The sequence below is a fragment of the Opisthocomus hoazin genome, chromosome 18, assembly GCF_030867145.1.
Source record: "Opisthocomus hoazin isolate bOpiHoa1 chromosome 18, bOpiHoa1.hap1, whole genome shotgun sequence".
NCBI classification, from domain to species: domain Eukaryota; kingdom Metazoa; phylum Chordata; class Aves; order Opisthocomiformes; family Opisthocomidae; genus Opisthocomus; species Opisthocomus hoazin.
This window is the reverse complement of record NC_134431.1, coordinates 1,867,688-1,890,449: the sequence shown is the minus strand read 5'-3', so window position 1 is coordinate 1,890,449 and position 22,762 is coordinate 1,867,688. Positions and strand designations below refer to the sequence as shown.

General features: G+C 41.6%; 1 protein-coding gene across 1 annotated transcript in view; it reads left to right on the top strand.

Annotated features, from left to right (window-relative positions):
- Window positions 1-22,762, top strand: part of ITCH (itchy E3 ubiquitin protein ligase) — a 72,296-nt gene that overhangs the window by 22,970 nt on the left and 26,564 nt on the right. The window contains exons 2-5 of the mRNA XM_075438304.1: window positions 11,384-11,474; window positions 14,068-14,206; window positions 19,779-19,903; window positions 21,162-21,299. Of these exons, the coding sequence (XP_075294419.1) occupies window positions 11,405-11,474; window positions 14,068-14,206; window positions 19,779-19,903; window positions 21,162-21,299 (472 nt within the window). The 5' untranslated portion in view covers window positions 11,384-11,404. The remainder of the gene's footprint in view (window positions 1-11,383; window positions 11,475-14,067; window positions 14,207-19,778; window positions 19,904-21,161; window positions 21,300-22,762) is intronic.

Sequence of the window (22,762 nt, the reverse complement as noted above, 5' to 3'; positions counted from 1 at the left end):
GAATGATATCTGGAGACAGGAGAAGTGTTGGTGATCAACTGGACAATGGGGGACCTGGGCATGACGTAGATGGTATGGAATAAGGGGTGGATAATGTCCTGGGTTTGGCCAGGACAGGGTTAATTTTCACCAGACGAGGGGTGGGGGCTGACCCCACCTGGCCAAACAGAGCCCGGTATTCCATACCATGTGACTTCACGCTGGGTTCCAGTGGGGGGGGGCGGCGGCGCAGCGGGAACTCTCTCTCGCGGCTCGGGAGCGTGCGGCGCTGGTGCTGTCCGAGAGACCGGGTCTGTTTTTGTCGTGTTTTCTCCTTATCTGTATCGTTGTTGTTCCTGTTTCCCTCTGTTTGCTGTTCTGTTAAACTGCCCTTATCCCGACCCACCAGTTTCTGCCTCTTTCTTTTCATTCTCCTCCGCACACCGGCGGGGGGAGGGGCGGCCGCGTGGCACTTTTGTTGCTGGCGGCAGCCGAAACCAAAACAAAGGCGCCTTCCGACCCAAACTGTTATGTGACTAAAAGTGAGATATGAAAAGGGGTTTTGCCTGTTAGGGCTCTCTTAATACATGTCTGTCAATTACATTGCTTCAGTCTTTGTTGCTGTCCTTCCTTCCTCCCTGAGGAAGGATGTCTCTGAAGTTACAGCACAGGTGTGTTTTGGTTTTTTTTAACATGTATTGCCAAAGAGCTCCATATAGGACATGGTTCATAGTGCGAGGAAGTGGAAGAATTAAGAAGGAAAGCTGTAATTGATTTCGTCAAGATGTGAAAGTTCTAACTGCTAGAACTTGATGCCTTTTTATTAGAGATTTGTAATAACAGTCTAACAGTCCTAGTAACAGAAATTGTGTAAGATCAGAGGAAGTTTGGTACTTGGAGGTGCTAAAAGGATATTTCCCTGTGAAAGAAGAATATTGCTCATTCTGAGAAGTTGGTTCACTCAGCAATCTAGTCAATCACCCCCAGTTCTGGAACCTCTTCCACACAGCAGCTCCCTGATCATAATGTTGTCAGCTGGTAGGCTGCAGGTCCTGAGCTTCGTTTGTACATTGGAAGCTGAACTTCTTTTAAACCACCCTAAAATAAATGTGATGCAACTGAAACAGGATAGTCACAGTAGACCACTGTGATGGGTTAAGTATGGCTGGCTGCCAGGTGCCCACCAGGCCACTCTCTCACTCTCCCTCTTATGCAGGAGAAGGGAGAAGTTAAGATTGAAAACTCTTGTTGGTTGAGATAAGGATGTGGAGATCACTCACCAGTTACCAGCGTGTACAAACCAGACTTGACTTGGGTAAGATTAATTTATTGCCAATTAAAAACAGAATAGGATAGTAATAAAAACAAAACTAATAACACCTTCCCCCCGGTTCCCCCTTTTTTCCAGGCTCAATTTCACTCCTCCATTCCCAACTCTCTGCCTCCTCCCTGCCCCAAGCAGCATGGGGCAATAGGGAATGGATGCCGTGGTCAGTTTGTAACACTTTGTATTGACCGGTCCTTTGTCCTCATGCTTTTCCTGTGCTCCAGTGTGGGGTCTCTCCCATGGGATACAGTCCTTCACAAACTTCTCCAGCATGGGTCCCTTCCCACGGGGTGCAGTCCCTCAGGGACAGACTGCTCCACTGTGGCTGCCCCTTGGGCCACAAGTGCTGCCAGCAAATCTGCTCCCACCCAGGCTCCTGTCTGTGGACTGCAGCTCCTACCAGGACCCTGCTCCTGTGTGGGCTCTCCATGGGCTGCAGCTTCCTTCAGGGCACATCCCCTGCTCCTGCATGGGATCCTGTGTGGGCTGTGGGTGGGGATCTGCCCTGCCATGGGCTGCTCCACGGCTGCAGGGGAACCTCTGCTCGAGCACCTCCTGCCCACCTTCTGCACTGACCGTGGGCTCTGCAGGGCTGCTTCTCTCACATTTTCTCATTCCTTTCTCACATAGCTGCTGCGTGGTGGTTTTTACCTTTTCTTAAATACATTATCCCAGGGACGCTAACAGCATTGCTGATGGGCTCAGCTTTGGCCAACGGTGGGTCTGTTTTGGAGCCAGCTCTGCCGGACATTGGGGAAGCCCCTGGTCTCTTCTCACAGTGGCCACACCTGCAGCCCCCTTGCTATGGAAACCTTGCCATGTAAATCCAATACAACCGCCTACTATGGAGACAGGTTTGGGGCTACATTTGTTTAATTGTCTTTGATAAGTAAATTAAAAATGTTCTGTGTGCCATCAAGAAAAGGCAAATAACAGTGATTTAAAAATCTTGACCTATAGGGCACGCTTCCAGAAGAGGGGGTCTAGGAAAATAGTTTTGCCCATCACGAAATGGGTAGAAGAGCACAAACACAAACAAACTTTGTGAGTGTATTGTCAGCCCATGATAACATCTGGGTACTTTAAGCCATAAAAGGAATAGGCTTGAATATCTGGTTTCTTGAATGAAGAGCAATTTGTCTTACCAAGGGGACTGCTTACCTTCCAGTCCACAGACTTTAACCTTGTTCTGGTTGCGTACGACCTCTGAAAAATTCTCCTGAAGCCTCGTCACAGAAGTATTAAGATGAAACATAGTTCAGAGTCAATGCAGTATTGTGTTGAAACTATATTATTACAAAAAAGATTTTTTCAAAATAGTTTAGAAGGCCAAAATGAATTTCTAAATGCAGTGGTTTGTAAAATGCAGGATTTAATCCAGTTCATGTCCAGTTAATATAAGTAAATCCAGCTGTTTAAAAATCTGTTTGTTTGTGGTAGTTACAACGATGCAAGTTTCACTGTCTTCTCCTCTGTCTTCCTAACACCAGTTTAATTCTTTCTACTTTGAGTTAACATGCATGCCAAGTTTAATATATCTTATTTTCCAATGGTGGCATTTAAGAACCAGCCATTTGAAGTATTGCTTTATTTCTAAGATTACAGCCGTGAGCCAGTTTTAGCTTAGTGGTTTACATATATGAATTGTTGTCCTCTTTGAAATGGATTGTACCATGAGAAGGAAATGGCTGAAATGAAAATAGACTATCTCTTTGTTTTCACAAATGTTTTTAATTATCTCATGCAGCTCGCTGCAGTGGCTTTTCTTGCCGGGCTGTTTGGAATCAAGCAAAAGGTGTGTGATGTTCGTGTACGCTGTCCTTTTTTCCCTCGTTGAGCATTTTTTGCATGAAAATTTCAGCTAACGTGCTGTTAATTAGGAAGGAAATTCATTAGCAAATTCTCCGAGTTGATGGCAAAGCCAATTTTGTCCCTTTTGTCTTGCCTGTCACAGTTTCAGTAAGATCAGCTTGTGGTTGAGGAATTACAGATGTACTATGAAAGGGGAAAAAACTGCCAATTACGAGATTTTTTTTTTTTTTTCTTTCAATTTTGTATATTGCAGTACTGTTTCTTTACATGTCTTTTTCAGATTATTCAGTATCAAATATGTATGTAGAAAAAAGCAATAGGAAGTATTTCTGCTGAGGTGCAGGTTGTACAGGCAGGCTTCTTGGTGCATAGAAACGCTAATGAATGAAGTCTCTAAAGTTTTGGTGTAAGTCTTTGGTTTTGGAGGCCCGAAGACATAGTTTAATTTGGATTGCAAGCAGAGTTGTTGGAAGCATTTTTCTCTTCCTGTTGAAGTTGATGGACCAGTTTTTCTGATCTGTGCAGTTTGCATAAGGAACACTGGCGATCCCTGGAATGGAGGGAAAAGTTACAGCGTGAATATTACTGGGTGTCTGACCACATTTCCAGAGATATTCTGTCTTTCCTTGGGCAATCTCTATTTTTTGATAGTCAGGTTAAATGTTTTTCAGCTTTTCTGACTTACAAACTTTGGATTCAGAAGAGTTTCCCATGTTCAGTTCTCTCTTGAAGTGGTAGATATTTAGGAGAAACAAGGAATCCGCACTGAGGATTAGTGTTGTGTAAGTAATTGTCCAGGTGTTTTTAGGAAAGGTGTTTAAGGCTGTTAGTCTCTAGTTCCTTAGTCTTTGCTACTGTAATTTTAGATCTGTTCGTGACACAGAATAGAGCCATCTTTTGATCCTATTGTAGGATATCAATATGGTGTTAGACTGATTATCATTTATGTTGCATATGAGGTCGCAGGAAATTTGTATAACAAAACTTACTGTGGGAGTTTACAGGAAGAGAATGTGGTATTTACTTTTCAAGTCTCAAATTAATTTCATCCACTCACTCATTCTGTCTTACATTTCACTTACTCTTTCTCTCATGCTCGCATACTCAGAAGCACCAGGATGTTTTTGTGTGTTTAGGTGGTTGTAGCCCGTGCCTCTTATGTGCAACATTGAGGATGGAGCTAATGGTATCTGTCAAGTGCTTATCATGCTTTGGGCTCCTTCTGGTGACAACAACCTTCTTTATAGGCAGATATTTTATATCCTTTGGGTGTCAACAGTTGTTTTACACTAGGCCTTTGCTTTAGAATCTGGCTTACTTCAGCTTCCATAAATCTAAAGTGAAGGCTAATGCTAGTTGTTTTTTCCTGATGTGGAATATCCATATCTTTATAGCTACAATATGTTTTCCTGTTGGGCTAACAGGAAGAGGACTGACATATGTGATGTGCTGTCACCCTGTTATCACACTCCTCTCTAAAGCACGGGCTCTTTTGCTGGCCAGGCATCTGTGCATTGTCTCATCAGAGTGAAGGCATCCTGGCCTTGACACGGGTACTCCTCAGTTTGATTGCTGCAGGAAGTGTTCTTTGTTATCAGTAAAAGCCATTCTTTTGACCTTTGTTTTGCTTTTTGTGTGATTTATACATGCGCATTTCCATTCCTGCTTTGTTCATACTGATCTTGACATCTCCGTTACAATTCTCTACAAGGTGTGTTTACTTGTAGCAGAAAAACATCCAAAAGAAAGACTCAGGGTGATAGTTATCTAGAAGAGATTCAGATAATCACACTCATAAAATAAAGTTAAACCTGTTAATTTAAAGGAGCTGTGACTTCTGACTCTGATATGCCACTGTGCTTTGAAAGGATGTAGAAATGATAGTTTGTTAGCAGACATAATGAGAAAGTGGTTCCTGCATTGAGTCAAAAGTACAAGAGATCATATATATTGTATACATGAATTAGATAAGGAAAAATGTAAAATACACATTTTTAAGACAGCATGATGGGTGAAGTTTCTGCTTCAATGTCAAGGATTTCTCATTAGCAAGTCCATAGTAGGGAAAGGACAGAAGTTGGGCAGCTCTTCTCCTATGTTTTGTAGTTTGTGTATCTTGCTTTTCCCTCCTTGCATCCTGTGAAGTTCACGTCACTTGGGTTGCTCCCCAAACTGATTAAATTGTTTCCCACAAATACATTTTTAGCTAGTATATTGACCTGGCTCAACCGTTGTCTTTGAGTCTGCATCTCACTCGTTCTTCTCAGAACAGCTGCCTGTATGTTAGCTTTGTCGATAGTTCCACGGAGTGTGAACACAGTGAAAGGGAGGTGTGCCTGGGGTGCTGACTGGCGTGTCAGAGCTGGCTCGAATCTGGCGAGCACAGTTATTGATGGCAGAGGAGATAAAGACAACAGCTCAGTAATTCAACCTAGAGTCTGGTTTTGGACCCAGCGTGCACTGTATTTCACATTCATTCAAATAATAATGTAGGAATCTGGATTTTAACTTTCAACAGCTGTATTATGGCAGAGACTACTTTGATCTTACTGCATTTGCAGCAGATGGGTGTAGTGCTGCTTCCATGCAGCAACAGCCAAGAGAGCTAAGCTGCATTCTGCTGTTAAAACCCTCTTTGTTCCCATTCCATATATAAATATCCCTTGATGTAAACCTCATAATTGCTTCCCTTTCCAACGTGTACTGAACACTCGTATAATCTGGGTCTATTCTTTTCTTCCTGGTTGATTACTCAGCAGTTTCTTTCTTTCTGTATGTCTTCTTACGTGTATGGGCAAAACTGACCATGTCCTTAAAACTGATTTTAGGGAAAAAATGATAAAAATGTGAAACAATAAAACAAGCTTTGTCAAACCACTTTTTACTTTAAAGATGAAATTTGAACAGTTAAAGTAACTGCAAATTTGGTAAGCAAGTAGGTTGCCCAACTAGCTGTCTGCCTAGTATTAATTATATCTAACATTTAAGAGAAAATAGATTCTCCACAATCTACACGCCTTCAATTAAAAAGGGGCTTCAGTGTTTTGGGGCTAGGAGAGGAAGCAATTGTATTTAATTTCTCACACACAGAGAAGTGCAGTATTAATGTAAGCAGGTGACTTTGAACATTCTCTGAAGTATCTAGCCTAATCTCTTCTTAATTGTCTGTAATTCACATACCTGTTGATGAAAGCATGGACTGTTGTAAAGGGGACATGCTACATCTTACGTGCAGTTTTTTAAACACAACTTTGTATATTTTATTCAAAAGTCTGTATTCCTGTGTTACACAGCGAGATGTTCAAAACCACGGTTAAAATTACTAGATAAGTTCAATAAGTTTTTTCCCTATGTGATTTTTTTTCTTTTTACTGGATTATTGAAAGAGTAAATAGACTTTGAATTGGTATACCTGTAAAGAGCGGTTTAGACTGTTCTTAAAATTAATTTCTAAACATAAGACAGCAGCCAACAATGTGCAATTGTTTCAGTATTTTTTAAATTATAAAGAGCATGTGTTAACATATTTTCAAAGCTGTGTGTGTACAGTATACAGTCACAGGATTTCATTCTGACCTAGTTGTGTCTTCTATTCTTTCAAATAAATATGAAACAAAATGGCCTTCTTTGAGAAGTCAGTCCTTTAACAGATGAATCCCGTCGCTGAATAAAGTCACGAGAAGTTAAATCGGTGTGATGCTCTAAAGATCTCTCAAGCCTTTGGTAGCATTTTTTTCCTTATTTAAACTTCCTGATATTGTGTGGTGAGAAGCTCCTTCTCACCTCTTCGCTTACTTTGCTCACCTCTTCGCTTACTTTGCTTTAACCAAGACACACTGAAAGCTGCTTATGTCTCCACTTTTTCTCAGGGTTTGTTAAAAGAAAAATAAATGAGGATCCTCCCTTTCTGCTTTCCTTTTTTCTGGAAGTGTTTGTAGCATCTGGGCAGCGCTCCCCTAGAATTTCTGCTTTCTTCTGCACCACTCACAAAAAAAAATCTGGTGATGAAGTTTGCTGTCCTGGATGAAAATGCCCCTGAAGATGCTGCGGTTTGGCCTGACAGCGTCGGGTCGTGCCACAGGGGAGGCTGCTGAGAAAGCGCTCCAGTTAGTGGTGGCATTGACAGAACTGAATCCCGAAAGGGTGATGTGTGGACCAAGTTTCCTACTTGGTTTATTTTAGACAATGGGAGGTTTATTTTAGACAACGTTGGTTCAGACCTGCCTGAGTACAAACAACGGCGTATGCAATTATGAAGCTGAGCGTAATTTATCTAATAATCTGCACATTATGGTAGCATGCTATAAAAACAAACAAGCATAACCTGGGAGTAGGTATGCAGCCACCGAAGAGATTCAGGCAAGCATTTGAATGGTTTATTTTTAATGACAGGAAGGTATTAGTTCTGTATTAGTCTTTTTATATGCCAAATAATTTGTCGTGTTCATTTCTGTGATGCTTACACTCAGGTGATCCTGCTCTGATTGTCTGTTGCGCTGCCCTGCTCTGTCACAGCTTTCCAACCTTGCAACTGAAGTTCCTGGATTTCAAATTCTGGCAGGTTTCTTGGAAGTGTGTAGCAGCATCTGAGGGGGGAAAAAATGGCAATATCAGCTTACTGTAATTTAAAACAAACAAAACAAAAAAAACCCACAAACAAATCCCTTGATATTTATGAAGATATGTGTGATCTTCTGCAGAAGATACCTTGAGTATGCGTTCTCAGTTGTGTGGAATGACAGCTTCAACTTGTGGAATTACAATGAATTTGTAAAGCAGACATACCTACTTTATAATGATTTCACAAATTATATTTTTGTTCATAAAATGATTATTTATATAACGTAGTTTGAAAGTAGTCAGTGTACTCCTTTCCACTGGCAAGGAGTCCAAAGGTCTGCTACAGTTAAAATGCTTGTTGGTGTTCACACATGATGGCCTGTTCACATTCAGCTGCTGACAGAACTGCTTGCCTTAAAGACATTTGCTTTTGACAGAAAGCTAAATATTGTTTCTATTATAGTAAAATAAAATGGAAATATTTTAGTGATGGAAGAATGTATGTTGTTTTATTTTGTGATTAAATTTGTAAGTAGCCCTAATCTGGTTTTGAGTTGAAATCATATGCGGTGTTACCATTTAAAATAGCTGTTAATACAGTGGTGTCTTACCAAAGAGATTTTATTTCTGTATTTGTTACATAAATGAGGAGTTAAATGCTAAAAATTAAGTTTATATATAGAAATCAGCTGAATGTGTGTGACTTGTGGGGTTACTGTTTTTTGCAACCTCTTTGTGCTGCTTCAAAGTGTAGTTCATTAATCATCACAGATTCTTATTTGTCTAATTAACGTATTTTAGCCTTGTTTCCTAATAAAATGAAGTGTATACAGTTCCACCTGCCAGTCCAGTTCTCCTCTCTTCCCCTTTTCCTGTGTGTTGCACTGCAAACTTTCTGAATTGCTGATCCATTCCAGCTAAAAATTGATGGAGATAGCAAAGTTGATTAAATTTCTATGAGTTATGAAAAATCTGGATGGAGTATACATATGCATGGTAGGGAAGAGGCTGAAATTAGTGCCCAGCTGAGAAAAGCTGCGGCACGAGTTCAGTGATCAGTCCTTGCTGGATGCCTGGCTTGGAACCAGCTCTGCTGCTGGAGGAGTCTCTCTCAGCTGGCAGTTAAAGGGAGCAGAAAAGGCATCGGGGCCAGGGTGTTTGAAAACATGAGAAGAGAAATAAGGCTGTTGAAGTGCAGGGCACAGGTAAATTGTTGCTTACTGCTGCTTCCTCTGGAACTCTCCTGCTTTTTCCTGGTTAACTAATAGAGCTTGCTTTAAGTGAAGAGCATCTCGGTTTTAGCAAGCATTAAAAAAAAGAAGACTCTTAAGTTTGATTGTTCAAAAATAGTCAGCAACTTTATGGCTGCTGAGAGAACTAAACGATGTGTAATGGTTTGTTTTTTGTAGAAGTATTGGGAGACAACAGATTTTTTGAAATTTTACTTAAGCTAGTTGTTTGTGAAAACGGTCTTGCTACATAAACACTTGCACATACACATGGCTAACTCAGCAAATGTTTGCAGGACAGGCATTTCTGATGCGATGAAGCTGCTAGAATTTTTCTGCGTATTCTCAATGAAAATGATTAAATATTAATAAAAACATTTTAATTAGTGTATTTTGCAGGCTTAGAAATGAAAGTTAGCTTTAACACGTGCTTCTGAATGAACGTTGTACGCTGTATGTACTCACTGTATGACTTCAGTTGAAAATGATCACCTTCAGTAATTGCATTTGTGTTGTGTGCGGAGTTATTTCTCCAGGTAGAAAATGGCAAATGTAAATGCAGACTCATTGAGGCTATCCAGTATGTCTGTATTGGTCTAGACACTATTCAACTGCTTTCTTAAAGCATAAAGGGTACCTAGTGAGTTTGGTAGAACTAATCACAGGATGACAATTAAGAGTTGTTCTCTAAATCTTTTAAATTTAGACTGCTTTTGAAATAGTAACATTTAAAGTCTTTTCACTCTAACAGGATTTGTGTGATTTACATCTGGAATCTAGTAATTAGCAGTACTGAACTCCACTAATAACACTATATACTGTTTAAGCAAGTTGTTAGTACTTTTTCTGGTGATGTCGTGTTCTTCAGTAGTTAACACAAGCTGTAGGATGCAGGAACTTCCCATTTTACCGCTTTTGAAATACCCGTGGAATTATCAGTTTTACAGTAATTGCCACAGTATATAGACTTTTGCTTCAGATTGCAGCCTCTAAAAAGAAAGTTGCGATATCCAGATCCCACCTCCCATTACAGACTGTTTTGCGTGACCTGCAGAGGATAAGGCACGCGCTTGTTCAGGTGGCTTGCGCTGTTACCAGTCGGTGAGGTTGTACACGCAGCCTTTTGTACGCGAGATACAGGTATCAGTAGCTTAAGATAACATGTGACTTTCCTTGTTGGGAGTAAGGTTGTGTGCAGAAAATGACCCGAGAGCTGACTTGTGATGCTCGGTCTGCTTTGGGGTTCAGGTTCGGTGGCTGGCCGCGATAGGCAGCAGTGGGCTGGGGGACTGGCCCCCGCTGATCCGCCAGCCGCTTGGCCAGAGCAGCTGAGCCTCGCAACAGAGGGGAGCCCGGAGAGCAGCAGGGCAGACGGACGGGTGGGTGAATGATTTTGCGGTAGCTTATGGCCACAGAAGACAGTGAGGAAATGGCACAAAGGAAGGAATATGGCATGAGAGGAATGCAGTAAATAATCTGGAAGTTGTATCCAGCAAGTAATTAGGAGTCTTCAGTAACCCATTCATTTTCCAGTTGGTAATCTGCTGTAGAGGACTTAGTGATGTACGTCTAGTTTAGTTGGTAAGGGACGTTGAGTGGAAAATGTGTTTTAGAAGTGAACAGGAGACAAGGATATCTGGCTATTTCCAAAGTGATGTCTATTTTTAATATAATAGCACGCTATTTCATTTCTGTCTGTTAATATTGAAGGTCTACGATACATGTTGTCCACTTTCTCCCCCCTACCCCCCAAAACCGAATACTGAATTGAACTGAGTTTGAAGAATAGTAGGAATACCTGCCTGCTTTGGTGCTGGGAGGATCAAGCTCGTGAGGACTGGGGTGTGGTAAGAGGGAGGGTTGGGCTGTAAATGAAGGTTGTCTTGCCCTCTTTCAGCAGTGATGTATCTCGTCTGTTAGTGAAGTGCTGTGTCGAAACACAGCCCATCTGTAGACTTGATCTGACCAAGTGAAAACAGAAGATGTACAGAAGCGGGTTTCTCTAAATTTGAGGTTCACTTTTTAATTTGATAATTCATTTTCAGCCTCTTTCCTATGCCTGAGGATTGTGGTTTTTTCTTTTCTTTTATTTAAACCAAGTAATACTTGACGTGGGAAGATAAACTTCTTGCCCAGGACTTACGACATCAAAATAGGCAGATACTTTCAGACATAAGAGGTACAGCAAACTTTGTGATTAGAACGTAATTCACTTTCAGTTAATTGGCAAATTGAAGGGACAAAATCAAAAGACCGCTTTGGCCTAGGATGTGAATATTTCCAGATTGTGCAATAATAGCGACTAAGCCCTTTGTAAACCATTTTCTGTACTTCGGGGAAATGAAAAGGAACTAGGAAGAAAACAAGTTGTGGTGGTGGTTTTCTTTGCAGTACAATGTAGCTGCATGTTGAAAAACAGATGATTTAACATTTGAGTTTCTAAGGATTCAAATGTTTACATTGTTTTTTCATCCAGATTCAAGATTCAGCCGGTGTTATGGCTGGCAGTGGGTCCAAATCAGGACCATCCAGTGGATTTTCCATGAAATCACAGCTTCAAATCACTGGTAAGCCTTTTGAAAGGATGTATCTTTTCTGGCCAGAAATGTGAAAGTGTTTTTCCCACAGTTAAACGGAAGTTACTTCTGTGTTGCATTTCAGGAACTTTTGAGTTGTACAAAAACCAAGAGAAGCTGCACAATAAAATTGATGGTGTTATGCCATCATTACTTGGTGGAAATATAGCTATTGTATTCAGGATTTTATCTAAAATGCATTTTGAAATTATGCATTTTTGTGTAAAAAAGGGAAGAATAATTCTTTTTGAATGCTGTTAAGTAAATTGTACACAACAGTCCTCCTTGAAATGTGATCAGGTAATATGACGCTGCTTTCAGTTACTAGCAGTTGACATAATACCAATTTTAACACTTTCTCCTTTCTTTTTACATCTCAAGCTAAGTGAATCTGAACTGCTGTTCATTAGATTTGACTTATTGCTTCTCCCTTGCTACATGTTTTTATGGCCACCATTGTAAAGGAGCTTTAATAAAAGTGTTGGTGAGAATGTTACTGTAATTGAGCACCTGTAGATTGCATAGGAATGGATTTACATGACGTGCTTTGCTTTTCATAGTGCCCCACCAACAGAGCAGCAGTTGAAACTTAATTACCAAGTTTTCCTCACTTTTACACTTTGACAAATTTTGATGAAGCCTGGGAATGGGAGATCTGTGGATGTATGCAGGTCTATGTTCAGAAGCATCAAGAGTGAATTTTGCACTCTCAGTGTCAAAGATCTGTGGATATATGTGGAAGTTTCATGAAGCTGGTTTTGTGGGGATGAAAAAAGTCATCAGAAATAGATGGGGAAGCTTTAGACTAGAAAGGAGGTTGCAACTGAATAGATTATACTGGCTCTAGCTGTCACAGTGAGACCACAAGCCTGTTTTTTCTCACTAGGCTGTGAGACTTTAGGAGAAATCTTGTCTCTACACATTGATATTGGAGAGAAAAGATGAGGAGGTTTGGAAGGAGGTACATCCTCCGCGTAGCTGTGGAGAGCAGAGCTAAGGATTAAGGTGGCAATGGCTGTCTAAGGCTTGTTCTGTTAAAGGCCTGTGACTCGCATAAAGTGAAGTTGATGAAATGTCTCAGTGTTTGGAATAGAGACTATTAAGATGTTTGGTTCTTAATTTCTGTTGAAGTTCAGCCACAGTCTGCAAGCAAGCCATTTCCCTTGCAAGCAGGCGTTACCTTCCTTTTTGTAGACAGCTCTATGAACAGCAGCACCCTCCACCTGCCCTAGCCTGACCTCCCAGCTCTGTTGTCTCCATTAGTTTTAAGTGAGCTTTCAGGTTGTCTGGGTAAGTAAGAACACGGAAAGTAGGTACTGGGCTGCTGATTTGTGCTGCCTCAAAGTAGGTCTCAATGCCTTTGAGACAGCTAGCGATGTTGAGGCATGAAATGCTGTGGTATAGAAGTACTGCAGACATGAAGGGAAGGGGAGCTATTGGTGAAAATTAATGTTAGCTAACTGAAGTTAATTTCTGTAAGATGTCGGTAATATAGAGAGAAAGGGAGCAGTTCAAGGGAGCCCTTGGGAGCAGTTCAGAGCAGTTTATACTAAGCTACTTCTCTAAATCTCTAAAGGAGAATAGACTATAAAGGGAATCTAGGTAGATTAACCATATGGGCTTGAATTAGTCATCCTTTTTTAAGGATGTAATGCATCTGAGGTGGGTGACAAACACAGGAGACCAAGCTATTATTTGTTAGAACAGAGTGGAGTTCACTGGCCAGTTGGAAATGAGAATATCTCTCTCTTAAGTACTGTTTTGTGGGTTTCGTGTTGCCAAGGGATCCAAATCCACTCCTAATCTCAGAGTCAAACGTCAGGGGCAGACTCCTGCACACGCGTGCTTCTTTGGCTGAACGGAGGCAACATAGCCACCGTGTTTGGAAAGAGAGGAGCGTTGCAATCAATGATGTTTAGTGTTTAAAAAACAAACAAACTAACACCAAAACAACCTAAAACCAATCAAAGAAAAACCCGGAACACCCAACCCCACACAGCTCTAGAGCTGCAAGTCCTGTCCCAAGTTTTGTTGTTTCTAGAACAGCAGGTAGTTATTGAAACTCAGTGTTTGCCTTTAGTTAGCTTTTCCGTAAGTTTGCTTTGATACAGAAAACAACACAAAGTTCTTTCACTTAATGGTATTTTTTTCACCAGAAATTGTGGCAGTTTTCCCGATTCCTTAGTGAGAGAGAGAGAGATCATATTTTGAGCTTTTTAACAAGCAAGTGTAATAAACTCCAGGAGTTCTCTTGGCTGGTGATAGGCAGGAGGAGGTTCAAGAGGATATCTTCTACGTTCAACACCTAAGCACTTTTGTGGATCTTATACTGATTATTATTAGTTATTGTGTCTGATGTTATAGAAGTACTGTTGCATGCTTTAGGCATTTGTGTGAGCTATAGCGTTGTATAAAAAGATTTGGAATGCAAGAGAATTTTTGGCCAGCTAATGTATCTTTTTTCTTGAGCATTGTTGTCAGGCATCAATGACCTGATACTTGAATACTGAAGCACACAACTGAAAAATATTATTTGCAATTGAAATCTTAATGAGTAAATTATTATTTTTCTCTTTCTTAACAGTTATTTCGGCAAAACTAAAAGAAAAAAATAAATGGTTTGGACCTAGCCCTTATGTGGAAGTCTCAGTAGACGGACAGTCAAAGAAGACAGAAAAATGCAACAATACAAATAGTCCAAAGTGGAAACAGCATCTTACAGTGTAGGTTTGATGATTTTATTTTCAAATTTATTTGTGCTAAATTTAAGCAATTGACAGTGGACTTAAGGGTTGCATTTTTATTTTAAGCAAAGCATTCAAAGTTATATGATATTGAAGATATTTGTGTAATTTTTGGAGCAAATATATTACAGTCTGCAATATATATTTACGAACTATTGCGTTACGTCCTGTGGAAAGGACACAGTGCTTATAAAGAAATCTATTCTGTATTAATGTATGTGGCATATTAAAGGACATATTGAGTACAGGAATGTTGTCAGAGCATGCAAGGATGCAACGAGGAAGGCCAAAGCCCACCTGGAATTGAAGCTGGCAAGGGATGTCAAAAACAACAAGAAGGGCTTCTTCAACTACATCAGCAGCAAAAGGAAGGCTAGGGACAATGTGGGGCCGCTGCTGAATGAGGCGGGTGTCCTGGTGACGGGGGATGCAGAGAAGGCAGAGCTACTGAATGCCTTCTTTGCTTCAGTCTTCAGAGCCAAGGCAGGCCTTCAGGAATCCCAGGCCCTGGAGGTGAGAGAAGCCACCTACAGAGAGGATGACTTTCCCTTGGTCGAGGAGGACTGCGTGAGGGATTGCTTAAGCAATCTGGACGCCCACAAATCCATGGGCCCCGATGGAATGCACCCACAAGTGCTGAGGGAGCTGGCAGATGTCATTGCTGAGCCACTCTCCATCATCTTTGAGAGGTCCTGGAGGACAGGAGAGGTGCCTGGGGACTGGAGAAAAGCCAGTGTCACTCCAGTCTTCAGAAAGGGCAAGAAGGAGGACCCAGGGAACTACAGGCCGGTCAGCCTCACCTCCATCCTGGGAAAGGTGATGGAGCAGCTTATCCTGGAGGTCATCATCAAGCAAGTGGAAGAAAAGAAGGTTATCAGGAGTAGTCAACATGGATTCACCAAGGGGAAATCATGCCTGACCCATCTGATAGCTTTCTACAATGGCATGACTGGCTGGGTAGATGATGGGAGAGCCGTGGATGTTGTCTACCTAGACCTCAGCAAGGCTTTCGACACTGTCTCCCATAATATCCTCCTAGGGAAGCTGAGGAAGTGTGGGCTGGATGAGTGGTCGGTGAGGTGGATTGAGAACTGGCTGAATGGCAGAGTTCAGAGGGTTGTCGTCAGCGACACTGAGTCTAGTTGGAGGCTGCTAACTAGTGGTGTCCCCCAGGGGTCAGTACTGGGCCCAGCATTATTTAACTTCATCAACAACCTGGATGAAGAGTTAGAATGTACCCTCAGTAAGTTTGCTGATGACACCAAACTGGGAGGTGTGGTAGATACACCAGAAGGCTGTGCTGCCATTACGTGAGACCTGGACAGGCTGGAGAGTTGGGCAGAGAGGAACCTGATGAAATTCAACAAGGGCAAATGCAGGGTCCTGCACCTGAGGAGGAACAACCCCATGCATCAGTACAGGCTTGGGGTGGACCTGCTGGAGAGCAGCTCTGCGGAGAGGGACCTGGTTGTGCTGGTGGATGACAGGTTGACCATGAGCCAGCAGTGTGCCCTGGCTGCCAAGAAGGCCAATGGTCTCCTAGGGTGCATTAAGAGGAGTGTGGCCAGCAGGTCGAGGGAGGTTCTCCTCCCCCTCTGCTCTGCCCTAGTGAGGCCCCATCTGGAGTACTCTGTCCAGTTCTGGGCTCCCCAGTTCAAGAAAGATGAGGAGCTACTGGAGAAAGTCCAGCGGAGGGCTATGAGGATGAGGAGGGGACTGGAGCATCTCTCCTACGAGGAAAGGCTGAGGGAGCTGGGCTTGTTTAGCCTGGAGAAGAGAAGGCTGAGAGGGGACCTTAGAAATGCCTACAAATATCTGCAGGGTGGGGGTCAGGAGGACGGGGCCAGACTCTTTCCAGTGGTGCCCAACGACAGGACAAGGGGCAACGGGCACAAACTGAAGCAGAGGAAGTTCCGCCTGAACACGAGGAAGGACTTCTTCCCTCTGAGGGTGACGGAGCCCTGGCCCAGGCTGCCCAGGGAGGCTGTGGAGTCTCCTTCTCTGGAGATATTCAAGCCCCACCTGGATGCGGTGCTGTGCAGCCTGCTGTGGGTGACCCTGCTTGGGCAGGGGGTTGGGCTGAGGGATCCCCATAGGTCCCTTCCAACCCCGACCATTCTGTGGTTCTGTGATTCTGTAATTCTGTGAGTAAGGAAAGTAAGGTATTTTGATATTAAAACTGACAGTCCCGTGCACGGTTTTTGTTGTCACATTTAAGGTTACGGTATTTCAGAATAGCCCTCTGACTACTGAGTGTTCAACTCCAGCTTTTCACGCATCAGTACCATGGGTGAAAAATGCAGCTGTTCTTTGTGTACCACTCTGTTGTGTACCATGCCATAGCACAAGGAGCTAGCTCTGTCTTGTGCACTTCTAAATTCAGTCACAAGTACAGAATTCCTGATTACTTTGTGCCTTCAGAGTACAAAAGTAATGTTGTACTCAAGATGAACACAGCTGTTGATGTTTGCTTGCCCCAGTGTTTGTGTTGTGAGATGACAGGTAGTATAAAGCAAAGAAAAAAAATATCTGCAGCTTCTCTAAAATTTAGTTTTCTGTTATGAATGTGTCACATGGAACACTGGGATAAAGGTCAGCCTTGTGCTTGCACGTTTGGTTGTGCTTAATGTCTAGGATATTATTCTCGAGACACCGTCAACAGTCCTGTCTGATGAAAGGCTTTTTTGTGCCTGTCCTTTTCTTGTCATTCAGACTATGATGATGTTTTTTCTACTGCTATTTACCTTCCTTTCCACTGCAAAGCAGTATTGTAAGAAAGGGAAAACCTTGTGCTTTGTATGCACATCAGTGTGCAAAAGCAAAATTTTCTTCTATCTTCTAAAGCCTCCCTTTTTTTCTTTCTTTTTTTGTAAATTGAAATGTTTGTGGCTTGCGCTGTGCGAGTCCACCCTATAATACAAGGGCAATTTTCGCTCTTGTTAGTAAGCTCTGAACAGACACACCCAATGCATATCAACTTCATCGAAGAGTACACTAATGTGACATGGGACTTAGTGGAGTAAGTTAATTCTTTTTTTGGAAATATTTTGGCATAGCTGCTTACATTCAAGTTCAGAATAAAATGGAAAAGTGTAATGGATTCTGCAGGTGGGTATGGACCGTGAGTTTGTGTTCTAGAAGGCAGTCTGTTAGGTGGAGCTGCATGTTCTGAAGGGGTTGTTCGACTGTGAAAGTCTGGATTTATCAACCATGAACAAGTGAAATTATTCAGTGAGAAAATAAACAGTCACTTGTAATACCTGTTTTTCACAATTAAATTGAAATAATTTAAAAATACATAAATGTTATAATATTCCCTGTAGAAAAACAATATCACTAGTAAAAATTACTCTGTTGTGGTTAGGGGTTTTTTTTGAAAAGAACAGAAAGGTTTTCATACAGTGTTGGCAACTTACACTGACAAAAATTTGTGTCTCTGTTGTAAGATCTCTCAAAACTCACAGAATCACAGAATGGTTGGAGTCAGAAGGGCCCTCTGGGGATCACCCAGTCCAACCCCCTGCCCAAGCAGGGTCACCCAGAGCAGGCTGCACAGGACAGCATCCAGGCGGGTCCTGAATATCTCCAGAGAAGGAGACTCCACAACCTCCCTGGGCAGCCTGGGCCAGGGCTCCGTCACTCTCAGAGGGAAGAAGTTCTTCCTCGGGTTCAGCTGGAACTTCCTCTGCTTCAGTTTGTGCCCATTGCCCCTTTTCCTGTCGCTGGGCACCACTGGAAAGAGTCTGGCCCCATCCTCCTGACCCCCACCCTTCAGATATTTAGAGGCATTTCTAAGGTCCCCTCTCAGCCTTCTCTTCTCCAGGCTGAACAAGCCCAGGTCCCTCAGCCTTTCCTCGTAGGAGAGATGCTCCAGTCCCCTCCTCATCCTCATAGCCCTCCGCTGGACTCTCTCCAGTAGCTACTCAAATTCAGGGGAGCATGGAGGGCAGGTGAATATTTTACTTCTGAGAGCAACTTTCTAGGAAAAAAAGTTTTGTGACATCAGTTGTTTTGTGATGTTCATCTTTCTGTTGTTGTCAGCATGCTTTTAAGAAGGAAAAAGAAAAATCTAGGCATTTAGATTTTTCTTATCACTGGGAGAGTTCCTTTATTTTCCAAGATTTGCCTGGTCACATACACTGTCTCAGCTGTCATCATCTTGCTGCAGAATGCTTGGTGAGATTCAGCAGTTTTGAAATGAGCATGGTTTGGTTCAGCTTGTTTTGGAACCAGAGGGAGGAAGACTAAGTAACTGCTGTGGCAGAAATTATTTCTGCTTTTGTGTGTTTCTTGTCCAGCAAGGGGCTATCCCAGTACATAACTGCTGGCATGGATCTGGGAGTGGGGGGGGTCTTACCACATAGGTAATCCTTTATCAAGAGCTTTCAGGTTTAGGGAGTGACTCTGCCGGTGGCTTTTCTAGGAGCAGAGATGTACCTTCTCTGTCACGGGCTGACAGATTCAAACTGGGTTTGGCAGAGGCTGTGGCACTGTGGTTGTACGACTTTAGGAGCCCACACGATTTTTCAGAGCGAACTTTGGCCCTTGTTTGGACTATGCAGAAGCTTACCTTGCTGCTGCTTGTACTGTGCCTGCTCTCTGGAAAGCATCTTTCCAGGTTGTAGCGCCATGCTTTGAACGAAGTTCAGATTTTTGTGTCACTGAAGTAAGTAAAAAATAAAGAAAAGCCTCTGGGATGTGAAAGGTGGGTAGAAATAAATGGTTGAAGTTGTCTTTGAATTTGTAATGAAGAGAAGCTGTTGGTGATAGTTGGGTCCACAAGGCATTTTTCTGGCTGTAAAACTTGAACCAGTTCTCCAAGGACATAGTCAAATTAGCACACTGTAGAAGTAATACATCCTCCTCCTGGAAGTGGTGAGAGGAGTTTTTGAATTGTGTAGTCATGGAAGATGTAGTGTGTTCTTCTGTTTTTAGTAAATGCATTGTGAAGCCAGAAGTATACTAGTAAAGTGTTAGATAATTTTGTATATATTCCCACTTCTTTGTCATAATATGGTGTAAGCATGTGCCAGCTTATTAGGGGAACAGTCATCTTCTAAAAATACTTGAAATAATTTTTAGTATTTCTTAGTACTTCCCTTTTTATGGGATGTCCTAGTATTTTCTAATAGCCTCTTCAGAAAGTGAATTTGCTGTCATCCTTCTCTGTGTGAAAAATTCTAACATGAGGGTATGCAAATGCTGAACACTTCTGAAATGTAAACCTGCAAGAATCAGACTTTTTTTCCTAATCCTGGTTACACTCAGATGCTAATTGTGAGCTGGGATTTTTTCTATAGCTATTTCCCTTGAAATAGTAATAATAGAAAAAAGGTATTCAGTCTATGAACAGTCTTGCAACAGTCTTGATTTACATGACATATAAACATGACTGCATACTAGAATGTGATAATTGGAAATGGTTTGATGTTACCACCATTATTTCTTGATTTTTAAATAATCTTAAGTGACAGTTGAAGTGAATTGCTTGGTTCACCCACTTCCCCTGCCAACAAATGCCCTTACACAGTGCTCAACTTTTTCTTTTCAGAATTGTCACTCCTGTAAGTAAATTAAACTTTCGAGTCTGGAGCCATCAGACGTTAAAATCTGATGTCCTTCTGGGAAGTGCTGCTCTGGATATTCATGAGACTTTGAAATCAAACAGTATGAAACGTGAGTATAAGATGAATAGTACCTTGGCGTGCTGCAGAGTTTGTCAGGAGTAGTCGGTTAATGAGAGCTGTGTGCAGCTCTGTGGATGGCCCTTAACAACGCCTTTTGTTGCTACAGATTGCACGGAAGAGCTTCCTCCTACTTTTTTGGTGTAATCTTTTTTGTTATACACAGTCTGGCTGTGGTGTCATTGAAAACGTGGTATTGTCAGCTTTGCTAGTGTGTGCAAGAGTGAAAGCCTAATTAAAGAAAAGAGTGTTTCCTTTTATATAGCTTAAAACTGAAAACTCCGAGATGTTCCTGGTGCTAGACCAGGAAAGATGTGAAGTTGTTTTTATTTCTAAATAATGTTATGGGGTTATGCTGTATTATTTCCTGCATCTTAAAACTAGCTAGCCTTTAGGCAGTGTGTGCGTCTTATGAAGCTTGAAAGAGAAATAGAGAATTCTACACACCCGTTACCGGATTGATGTTGCTATAGCGTATAGCTTTGTGCTGTCATACTTACGTTCTGTCCTTTCGAGAAGCATTTGCTTCCGCGCTTTCAGAGGTGGGCACTGTAAATGCAGCACGTTGGTAGCAGTGTCATAAGCTGTTCTCCTGCCAGCGTCACTGTCCTGCTGGATCGGGGTGGAAATTACCTTGGGTAACTACACTGTTCTGCGTGACACCGGATACGCTGCTGTAACTCACTGGGTCTTGTTTCAAACCGTTTCATCAAGAGCATTGATTCACAGTTCTGTTTCACTGGAAAAGAGTTACTTACCCTGAAAATACCTTTGGTCTGGGGATATGATGCAAAATCTTCACGTTGTAAATGTGAATCTTGATGTCATTAGATAAATGTGAAATATTTGAATCAGAAGATAGAATTGATATCTGCTCTGTATGAAGAATAAGGTGAATTACATTTCCTAACTACAGGTTTTTAAGGACAGGTGTATTAATTGCTTTAGAAGTGTGGGCAGAAATGTGAGACTCGCTCTGTACTGTAGTGACAGTCCTTTCTTTAGGCAGCAGCAAGTGTATGCTCCAGTTTTCCCCTTTTTGTACGAGTAATAACTTTTTATGGACATCTGGAAATGATTAGTTTTACCGCACAAAACGTAAATAATTATGGAGAGACAGAGCTGTAGTTCTCGGTTTTGGCTTGTTTGTTTTTCCTTGATCACTGTGGTCTGTGATTGGCTTCTTGAATAAAATGCACTTTTTTGTTATGTAGTAAGATAAACCCCCATTCTTTTCTGTCCTTTTTCAGTTGAGCAGGTAGTGGTGACATTGCATCTTGTTGGTGACAGAGAACCAGCAGAAGTGGTGGGAGATTTGTCTGTCTGCCTAGATGGGATGCAGGTAGATCCTGAGCTCGTAACCAACGGTGATGCCTCCAGTACAAGAAGTAAGTAATCTTCAGTTCAAATGTGCCCTCTATATATATCTGGTACACAAAGTGTTTTTTTCTGGAAGCTTTAACACAATGTTATTTTTAGTAATCATAACAACAGCAGTTTCTATAACTTTCTGTTTGTGGAGTCTTACGCATTTTTATTTAAGGTGGAGTCATAGTACACCGTGAAGACTTTCAGCCTTACTGTAATGAAAATGAGATCAGTATCTTTATTTTCTGGACTTTGCTAACTTGTATTTAGCAATTCAAAACTTTAATGAAAGCCTCTAGCTTCCCTGAATATTTAATAATATCATAAACGGGAAAGAATATAGAATAAGTTCATCTGATATCATCGTACATATTCTGCTCCCTAGGAAAAGTGGGTTTATATTATTTTTTTCTTAAAATATCTCATTTAAATAAGTGTTTTCATAGATTTTTTTGTTCCCCTTGGAGTGCTGCAGAAAGGGACCCGCTATTCTGTTTGATTGGTGTCCTCCAGTTTCAGACAACTAGTATGATTTTTAACTGAAAATCTTGAATACATGTAAAATATGTAATTATACTAAAATAAATAGTAAGGGCTATTAATTCCATTGGTGCAGGGCAGGCAACGGAGCATTTCTGAGGGTATTGTACATTACAAAGTAGAAAGAGATAAGAGGTTATTTCTCCAGAAGGCAGCACTGGAGAGACTGTCTGCGGTAGCAAGTAGCTAGGCAGTTAATTGGCAATTTGTACGCTTCTGGGTTTTTTTAAAGGACTAAAGGAAGTTACTTTGAGATTCCGTTTAAGTATCATAGGAAAATTGAACTAACACACTACCTTTGCAGTCATTATTTCTTGAAGCTTTTTGTCCATCTTTCTTTGCATATTGTTAAGAGGATCAATCACATGATCTGATGGGGTGGGATTTTTTTGTAAATAAAAGCCAGATGCTGGGATTGTGTGGGGCTTGTAGAGCAGGGCTGAGGTCTATTGACAGCAATAACTAGTGAAAGTAACAGATTTTCCTCTTATGCTGTACTTGGTTTTCATCTGTGCTTTCTTCTGTTTTCTGAAGTTCACCCACTGAGAAAAGGCTGTCAGATAGGGAAAGGCGGGCAGGTAGTGGAATTGAGTACTGTATGCAGTTCTGGGCTCAGCAGTAGAGACAGACATTGACATACGACGCCAGACGTTCAGCAGAGGGTACCCAGATGATGAGGGGACATGAGGAGAGAGTTAAATCTTAAAGTAGTCTAACACATTCTTATTCTACAGGCTAAAGGTACTTACAGGCAAATACACTGTTTATTGGGTAGCTGAATTAAGATCTCTGTTTCTGGGATTAAAATCACTTCCATGTGTGGCCCACTAACAGCACCTTCTCATAAGCCTTTACATGACTACATCCTAGTCTTTGGCTTAGGTCTGTACATGGTTCCCATCAGAATTCATAACTGATTTCTTTGTTGATGACATTTGTTTAA